This window comes from Opisthorchis viverrini, assembly GCF_000715545.1.
Source record: "Opisthorchis viverrini unplaced genomic scaffold opera_v5_297, whole genome shotgun sequence".
NCBI lineage: Eukaryota > Metazoa > Platyhelminthes > Trematoda > Opisthorchiida > Opisthorchiidae > Opisthorchis > Opisthorchis viverrini.
Genome location: NW_008751954.1, coordinates 501,142 through 510,267, shown reverse-complemented (window position 1 = coordinate 510,267; position 9,126 = coordinate 501,142). Strand labels below are relative to the sequence as shown.

The 9,126-nt window shown below is 44.6% G+C and overlaps 2 protein-coding genes across 2 annotated transcripts in view; one reads left to right on the top strand and one right to left on the bottom strand.

The window, feature by feature from the left end:
* Window positions 1-2,865, top strand: part of T265_09687 (hypothetical protein) — a gene marked incomplete at both ends in the record, with an annotated part of 19,362 nt that extends 16,497 nt beyond the window's left edge. The window contains one exon of the mRNA XM_009175842.1: window positions 2,748-2,865. Within this exon, the coding sequence (XP_009174106.1) occupies window positions 2,748-2,865 (118 nt within the window). The remainder of the gene's footprint in view (window positions 1-2,747) is intronic.
* T265_09686 (hypothetical protein) overlaps window positions 1-8,838 on the bottom strand; it is a gene marked incomplete at both ends in the record, with an annotated part of 71,864 nt that extends 63,026 nt beyond the window's left edge. The window contains 7 exons of the mRNA XM_009175841.1: window positions 660-804; window positions 2,165-2,308; window positions 8,063-8,181; window positions 8,241-8,297; window positions 8,334-8,459; window positions 8,504-8,687; window positions 8,741-8,838. Of these exons, the coding sequence (XP_009174105.1) occupies window positions 660-804; window positions 2,165-2,308; window positions 8,063-8,181; window positions 8,241-8,297; window positions 8,334-8,459; window positions 8,504-8,687; window positions 8,741-8,838 (873 nt within the window). The remainder of the gene's footprint in view (window positions 1-659; window positions 805-2,164; window positions 2,309-8,062; window positions 8,182-8,240; window positions 8,298-8,333; window positions 8,460-8,503; window positions 8,688-8,740) is intronic.
* Window positions 8,839-9,126: the final 288 nt, after the last annotated feature.

Genomic DNA, 9,126 nt, shown 5'->3' with positions numbered 1-9,126 from the left:
CCTTCTTGGGGCTCATCTGGTAGGCGCAGTCCCCGAGTTTCCATCGACCTTATGATCTACTTGAACCCAAATTGCACTGTTTTCAAGAAATACACTCATTTGCAAATCAATTTGGTTTTCACGGGAGACTCAATTGAATCTCTCGTTTACGATGTCCTCCAGCTGAATGTGCTGCACACAGGCCGCCTCCTGATTCAGTTGGCACGATATTCGAGGTATCGCAGTATATTTTCATAAAGGAAACTACTCACAAGGTTGCTGAAAACCCCTCGACAGCCCACGACCGGTTTCGCTCTTCTTGGGGCTCATCAGGTAGGCGCAGTCCCCGAGTGAGTAGTTTACTTTATGAAAATATACTGCGACATCTCGAATATCGTGCCAACTGAATCATGGGGTGGCCTGTGTGCAACACAGTCAATTGTAGAATATCATAAACGAGAGATTCAGTTGAGTCTCTCGTGAAAACGAAATTTATTGGCAAATGAGTGTATTTCTCGTACCCCCAAAACACATTTGACTACTGGCCTGACAAGAATCACAGAAATCAGGTTTTTCCGTCACGATATTTGTTCTGACCGATTGGGTACTGATTAGAACGTAACTCTACACGAGAGCATGAGTAAGCATGTGCATGAAAAATACGAGAATACGGTTCTTACCGAATCAGAAGGCACCACCAAACGCCGGCGGAGATCACCCAGATAGGGAAGGATAAGTTCACCGAGCGTCCTGCCGACGGGCTCAGACCACAGATAAGGAGCATCTAACCGGGGTAGGGGAGGCAATTCTGGACCAGCTTCGATTCTTTGTGAAAAAACGGAGTAGAAAAAAGCAAATATGAAGTTTGACGACTTTAAATAGCACAAATATTATACTGATGACGAGTTTGACTGGGATGTTACAACTAGCATTTTGCTCCCAGGTTCTGTCCCACTGAATACGTCGTTTCAAATTCTGTCGACTTCATAGTAGGGTTCACATTTATCACAATATAGAGCCAGCCTTTACAACCCATTTGACTTTGTCCATGCACAGCATCAGAAAGCTACACCCACCCGTTGAGACCGCGGAGAATGTAACTGGGTTATCGATGGATTTCAGTAGTCTTCCCACACTACTTACGCGTAACAAATTTTCAGGGCCAAACCGAATCCGAAGGCATCCACGGCTCTGTAGATTCAATTGAAGAACACCCAGAACCATTCAAACGGTAGACTAATAACGGCCTAACCGGCTTTGACTCAATTTGATTCGCGACACCCTAAGGGTGTTTGATCAGCATCAAACCTGCCACCCATGAAGCGCCACAATATAATCGGAAGTAGTTTGCTTCTTTTGTGAGTGAGTAGAGAGTGCGGTGCGAAAAATGGCATCGAGTTCACTAACTGACAAGCCGACTAAGTTAGGTTCGTCGGCAGGGTACTTTGTGATAACCTATGCCAGTTCTTGGAAGGATGCTAGTGAAGTGAATCATAAAAGGAACTTCAAAGTTATGCGTTGGGTTTGCTCAGCAACACGTAACAGAGCGGATTCCCATGTTGTTCCCTTACGTTTGTGCCGTGAGGAGATTTCGTCCTGTAAGTGAGGTCAACCTATGCCGGAAAACTGAGAAGCGCCGAACGGCTTCTTCGCATCTCAGGAAACACCATAGAGCCTCGAAACCGCGACTCGATCCCGACTGCGTTCAACTGTACTCGTTTTAGCTTGGGCAGCCCGGAAAATGTCCATCCATCCTCTGTAGGGTTATGCAGCCGGTATGCACCGGGGTGCCATAGACCAACGATTTGGATTCAACATAGGAAATCGTATGACGCATTCACAGAAGGGCTCGAGGAATCTCAGTGGGTAAGGTGTCAGCTTACGGACCGGAAGGTCCGTAGTTCGAAACCAACCTCAGCATATCAACTGCTCCTGTTTGGGCCAGTATCCCAATCTTCGAAGCCTCCTTCCGTTGACATAGCAGCTAGACCCCGAAAAACGCTACAGCTGAACGATCTGATTTTCTTCGATTATTTTGGAAGGGCTATTCGATGATAAGGATTAGCGCACGGCATGATAAACAAGCTCTGGGAACCAACAGTTCGAAGGTATCGTTCGACAGCAATGAACAAAACCACAACGTTTGAATTCGATACAATGTCAATGGAATACAATATGCACTTACTTGGAGGCTGGATCGATCAGACAGCGTAAATACATCAACCCACTGATAAATGATTCGTCTGACTGAATACTGATCGATTCATGATTATCTTCGGTAGTGGACGGTTGGAACATGTGTGAGAGTAGCGACTGTATAGTTTCCACGCTGCGAGAATGAATAAGGACGAGAAACAAAGGTTCCGTTTTAGAAAAGCACCAGTAGAAATGTGATCGAACGAAGAGGACTAGAGGAACGTAATCTGGAATGCTCCACTCTAGGCCTAGGTAGTTAGACCGCATCGCAGTCACTACAGTTTCAACGTGTGCACCAAATCAGCCAGCAATTGACTGCAGTGATAAAAAAAATCTTCAGTTTAATCAACGTCGGACCACTAATAAACAAGATCGGTTCCGTCGATTGGAATTTATAAATGACCTAAGTGCACAGCAATCAAGGCATCATGTATTATGAAGTTATAGACCACGGCAGTGTCACAGCTTACCAGACCCATACAGTCAGCCAGTACGTCCTGAACGCGCCGCCAGAACTAGCCTACAAAACCAATACTATTGGATTCACTTCCTTTCAACTATACGTTCTAAAGGTGGACCAGTGAGCGCATTTTCCAGGTTCACTGGAAAGCCAGTTTTCTTAAACGTGGAGCCGAATCCCTAGCTGTTAAACTAGTCAGAGAACCATATTTTCAGCTGGCTATCGGGTAAATTGGTGGACAGGAGTCTACTCACTAGACCTTCATCCACAATCTGGACAAAGCATTACGATCGCGGGTGCTGTAGCAGCCGATTTGATTTGCATTACTTCTGCTTTTCCTACTGGTTACTATCCTCTACCGCCCGTTAGTGCTCAGCAATCGTTCCATAATCGTCCACCAGTCTCCTTTGTTCTGCCATGACCGATGCCAGATCCAGCAGTAAGAAGCATCACGTCAGTGTCTACCCAGAACAGTCAAACCTATTGATTAATGTTATTCTCTCGATGACCTGCGCTTATTGGTTCGGAATCAGGAGAAGAACTGTCAACATATAGTGCAAACAGTAGTTGAGCTGTGTTCGTCCATTGGTACCCGATTCATTTCCCTTGTGAAAAGTAGTACAAACGAAACAATGAGCTTCCGTCAGACTCAAACCATCGCCTTACGGAAAGAGTGCTCTAACAACCGAACTGCCAACGACGTGTTTCACCCACACTCACGTATTCCAGCTTCAGATAAAATTCGCAACGTCCCGGTCGAGTGGATTACCAGTCTACTTCTATCAGTGCCTCAGAGACGTGCTGCTGATATCATCTTAGCAGCAAAAGGCATTGAAGTAAACTGATACACAACAGAGGTGGATTTGCTACATCAGGAAAATACGAAGTCCACGTACACGTTTTACGAAGGTGGGGTTTCAACCAACGGACTTCCGCTTATGGTGTCCACTCACAAGCGCGCCTTATCGTTCATACTATGCATACTTAGTCTTCATATATTCAGGAGCAACCAAGTCCTCTTCTCTATCATTTTCTTTTGAAATAATTCCCCATCGTCCCTGCCCCATAAACATCCCAGTAAGAAATTCCCCTTATCTTGAGGACGAGTATGCAGTTGATCGAGAACCTCAATGTTGAAACACTAATCACGGTTGTGAAGAGCAGCACCCACACCTGATGAGTATATTCTCTGATGAGCAGATATGAAACTATGAGATTCGTATACGAAACTACTGTGGGAGTCAGAATGTTAGGATCTCTGTTTATGCTACACAATTTAGTTGAAGATTCACCAGCACTTTCTACACCAAGTTTTCTATGTGCGATGATTTCGGTACATCGAACCAATTTCCAAGAGTTAAGCGGTCCTACAGTAGGGACACAAAAGTTAACCTGTTGCACCAAGCCAGGTATCGCAGGAACATGGATGCCATCAAGCAAGGTAAAGGAAGATCTCCGATGGACTATGGGTAATAGGCTAGATGCACAAACGGTCTGCAACTTTTAGACATCTAAAACATCATCGCCGGGTGATTGATCAAGCTTCAGTCTCCTGTTGGAACATCGATGCCACGTTGGTAAAGCAGGATACGGATATCTATGGACGAACTTTCAGTTAGTTTGTTAATGCCTCATTAGCACGCTGACACAGTCCTGTGGCAAAGTAACCCGAGCCCATTGCCGGATACAACCCACTACTGTCATAACTGCTGTTCAGTCAGCTGACAAACGAAGAGAAAATCTGTGTTAGAGTACCTATGGGCCACCTGGCTCACACGTGAAAATCAGCTGCACCGAGAAACAAATCGATCCTTGACAGTAGCACGACACCACAGCTATTGCAAGAGAATTAGTCACTGTACCTGAAACTGTTCAGGAAACCAGGGAAGATCCGGAATTTGGAACGTTAGAAAACAACATTTGGTGGCCTGTAAGATCGCTTGAAAAAAAGACAGTTCACAGGCGCCAATCAGTGTTCGTCACACGCTCCTTCAACTGGTAAGCTAAAATAAGCGATGCGTTATTAAAGCTTACCACTGATTAAAGTCACTGTAGGGATAGGATAAGTACTGCATGATGATGACGCGACTTTCGCGGCCAAGAAACATCGAGGTTACACATGAGTGACGTCAGTGGGTATTAGAAAGACGGAAAGAAGAGCTAGTGACGAAAACATAAGTGACGATCTCACACACCGACTCCGGTCGTGCTATCACTTGATGTACCTATTCAGCAAATCTGCTGTGCAAGTTAAAAACAAGCTCCTTCAGTTATCGTAAAGTTCTGTGCTCCACAAACTAAAAGGACTCGTCAAAGCACTCACTGTGAAGTCACAGGAGCCGTGTTATCGGAAGACAGACGATAAAATTGACGCCAAACATACAGCAGGAAGTTCATCACATGGGGTTTGTCAGTCCCTACCCGACACGCGTTCGATCACAAAGGGGTCAATTTTGTTCCTTCATACGAGAACGAGTAGTCCTTCAAACAATGGGCATTCATCAGCTAGACCGTCTGTTGACCTTTAGTCTAAATACAGCCTACACTCAGATAGGAAAGCCTGGTAGAATCAGAACGTTCTGGAAAAGGGGCAGTTTAGTGCCGTTTGGACTCACATCATCCACAAACCGAGCCCGATTTATCAGCTGTAAACGGGGTGATCTAAGACTATAGCGACAAAGTACTACGGAACAGCACCTAAACGACAAACGGCCGGATGAAATGTATTCGAGGACAGTTCAGTTGGTTGTCTGTTTCTGTATCTGTCTTTCATTCGAGCTGCTGTCTGTAAATTCGACCCCTTTCGCTTGGTTTCCACGGTACTAATAGTGCTATTTACAGCACGGTTTGTGAGAATTCGATCGTATGATCGATACGGTCAAAACCACGTACTTGATCCGGCGCCTTCTATATCAAGCAAGCTTACTACAAAGGAGTTATGACGCATCTACTTGACATAACCAAGCCACAAATCGCAAAATGTACAATTTCTACCGCACTATTGACGATAGATGAAGGGCTATTTTTTAAATTCTGTGACAAATCATACCAACAGTAGCGAAAAAAGAAGCGGAAAACTATGATGCATTCCTTGATTCGGTTGATGTGCAAAACGTTTCATGTTTATCGATCGCAGACAAACAACGTACTGGTTAAAATGAATTTATGATGAAATACTTCATGCCGAGGAGAGACGGTAACTTGAGAAAAGTGTCTTCGAAATGCATACTGCGCTTGTGTTTCCCTTAAAAGATAAATGGACCCGTTTCCGCTTCATCCGGGGTTTATAGGTAGGGTCTACGGTAAATGGTGGAAAGTAGGCTATCTGCTTTGTTTACTCCAGTTCGGTAGCGACACATGAATACGATTGGCTATGAATGTCCCCGTCACCAACCACCCTTATCCTGAGATTCACATCCTGGAAGATGGCAGTTACGAACACGACTGAATTTACATCCACGTCATTATGTTGTATAGCCTGATGAATCTCGGCCAGCTCCACTCAAATTTACCTAATAGTGCAATGGTTTAAACGTACTGGGGAGAAATGACACATTTCAGACAATTGAGGTAAGTCCATTATTATGCCTTTCTTTGGGAAAGATCCCGAAGAAGCAACTCAGAAAAACCGGGGTTTTAACTCGTTGTAGCATAGCTACTGTGTTCCATAATACAGCAAAGTCTACCTAGAGGAGGTAACATGCAAGTTTGAGGGGATTGAGCAGGGATGCATCTAACTTATCACTTAACTACTTGGACAGCTCTACACACACAATCACAGTGTTCGAGGACTTCAAGGAGGACACGAACTCCGGAGAAAAAAAGTGACTCAACCGAAATTGGATGAATTTACGGTTACTTTAATTGGTTTAGTCGGTCAACTGCTTCTTAATAATAATTGCTGGGGATACGTATTTTATGTGTTCCATAATCCCATACAGTACCGTGCTCGGACTCGCAACGAAGTACCAAAAAGACCTCACCGAATCAAAAGGGTTCGGTAGTGTTGTCCTCTCTCGTATTTTTGTGTACAACTGCCACCATCCATAGAACGTACCTTCCAAGGGACCCTGAATGTTGGCATCCAGATAGCCTCTGAAGGCCTATAGGTTCGGATCATGCAGATGGCATTGCTTAATTATTAGACCACTCTGCATTCGTACAATATCGAATGAGCTTGGTAGCTTCAGAGCGCAATCAGGATTACCGAAAATTTCAGGCGGGAAGCTTGAATTGGCTGGCATGTGGAAGCTGCACAAACTATGGCTGTACTGTAATATGCGAAATGTGCGCGGAACTTATGAAAACGGAGGAACCATTCAGATGAAAAATGACCAGCTACTGTCGAAAGGTGCGCTTTGCGGTAACCCGATTGTTGACCATGTGGTGGAATAATTTGGATTCAGGGTGAAGACATTTCCACCCAAATGGGATTTCTTCGCCAAAAAGCACAGAGTTGTAAATTGATGGAATGTATCGCGAACTGATTGTGTCATTTCCATTGGTAACGAAACGTTTACACACTAATTGGCAAGCTCGGTAAACAGATCAACGGCAACTTGACCAAACATCAATAAACGCACCTGAACTGCAGACATTCTGGTATACTTTCATCTACAAAATAGTCAACAGACCTAACCCACAAAGCCCTCGTTTGAAAGAACCCCATGCATTCAGTCTACTAGGCTGCGTCAAAAGGGGAGCACAGAGCCCTATATCCATCCTAAATCCATCAGTCCTGAACCACGTTTGAAGTTGGTTTATTCGACATGCGCTAATAACGGCGACCCTCGGGTGACCCCTACGCACCTAATTGACAAAATTGATTGTGTTGAGGTGTGAGGGACTTGAAACCGGGTGACAGACCAAAATTACTTAAATTCCATAGTCATCAATCTGGGTATCGTTAGTCGATGGAGAGCAACTATAACCACATTATCAGCAAATGGGAAATAGGTGTGCAGCAAGCACCACACCTGACAGGTAACTGGGATGTTGAATGTCTACCGGAACAGTGAAACAGTGGTTTTGACCCAGATTTATGAAGGATGCCACGCAAGATGCCGGTGACGTTTCACCATTCGCCTAACATTTCTTTCTAATGGCCGCGGAAAGAATTACCCAAGAACTCTTTTCGTCAAAGCAAACACTGGTTGGAAAGGCGGATTAACACGGACGATTGGTGTGTCATATGAATCCCTGCGCAGCAAGCTAATGTGGACGCTAAATGCATACCTGCGCCTTTCCGATGGTCATACAAACATAAAACATGGATACTGTGATAATTTCTGACACAACCGCTGTACGATAGCACACAAGGCGGGCGAGACAATTGTCGGGTCAAGTTAGGATTGACAAGATGAACCGAGTAAAACAATCCAACCTTGAGTTAACAAGGTCAACGGGTAAACAAGAGAGCGTACTGACCTTTCGAGTTTGTCTAGTAGCGGATCCCGTCTAGTCAAAGAAGCTATCGATCCAGGGAAACTTCGCAACCGACAAGCAGCAAGTAGACCGGCGAGCAACTGTACAGAAGCGCTACGAGTCTAAGGTAGATGAAATGACACGCAAACTGATTAAAGAGCACGGAAGCAAGCACACGTACCTCCGGCAGTGGGAATCGATTCAGTAACTCCGGAACCAATACGGAATTGCTCAGTCTCTAAACAGTATGTCACCGTCCGGCAAAAAAACTTACAGTACTCATCTCGGAATAGTTAGAAAACTGGAGAAGCCGAGATATAATCTCTAAAACTGCCGGCCTCATCAAATTGGCGAGCAGGAAAGAAGGCAGATCGGATTTGGCCGCAAAGAAACTGTACATCTGAAGAATTATAAAACTGATTAAGAAAAAGTAGCAGGATTCACTTCATCAATGCTATACTGCATTAGGGCGAATAGGATTTTGTACACGAAACTCGATGCGAGAGAGGTCACATCCGGTTTCAGGAGTGTGGTGTAGAGGAGATCCAATGAGTGTGAATCACGCAAAAGAGCGTAATTTAAACGAGGAACGTTGGCAGCCAAAAGTTCGGATGCCGTGTGACATTTCCTATATTAGAGAAGGACAGAAGGTTAAATTTTGTGAAGACATCCCAAAACTACCGAAACTGATCTGTAAGAGGTAGGGATTCGTCTGGTCCAGAGACAACAACTTGTACGAGCTGCATCAGGACAGTCGATTGGCTGAGGCTACGTAACATGTCAGCAAAAAAGTGGAAGACAAGCTTACAAAGCAAGAAGTTTCTTATTCTCATTTCGGCATTCATCCAAAACATTGGGGTCACGAAGTACGTCATCCAAACTGGCATTCTATCAAAATGCGGGAATATTACTGAACGTGAAACACCAACCTCTTGCTCCAGCAAACTGTCCAGTTGTGAATAGAAAATACCAGGTTTAAGAAACATCTGAAAAGAAAAACGTTGGTGAGGTCATGGAAGAATAGAGTCCTCTAGCCTCAGCACATAAATTCACCAAAAAATAGTCCG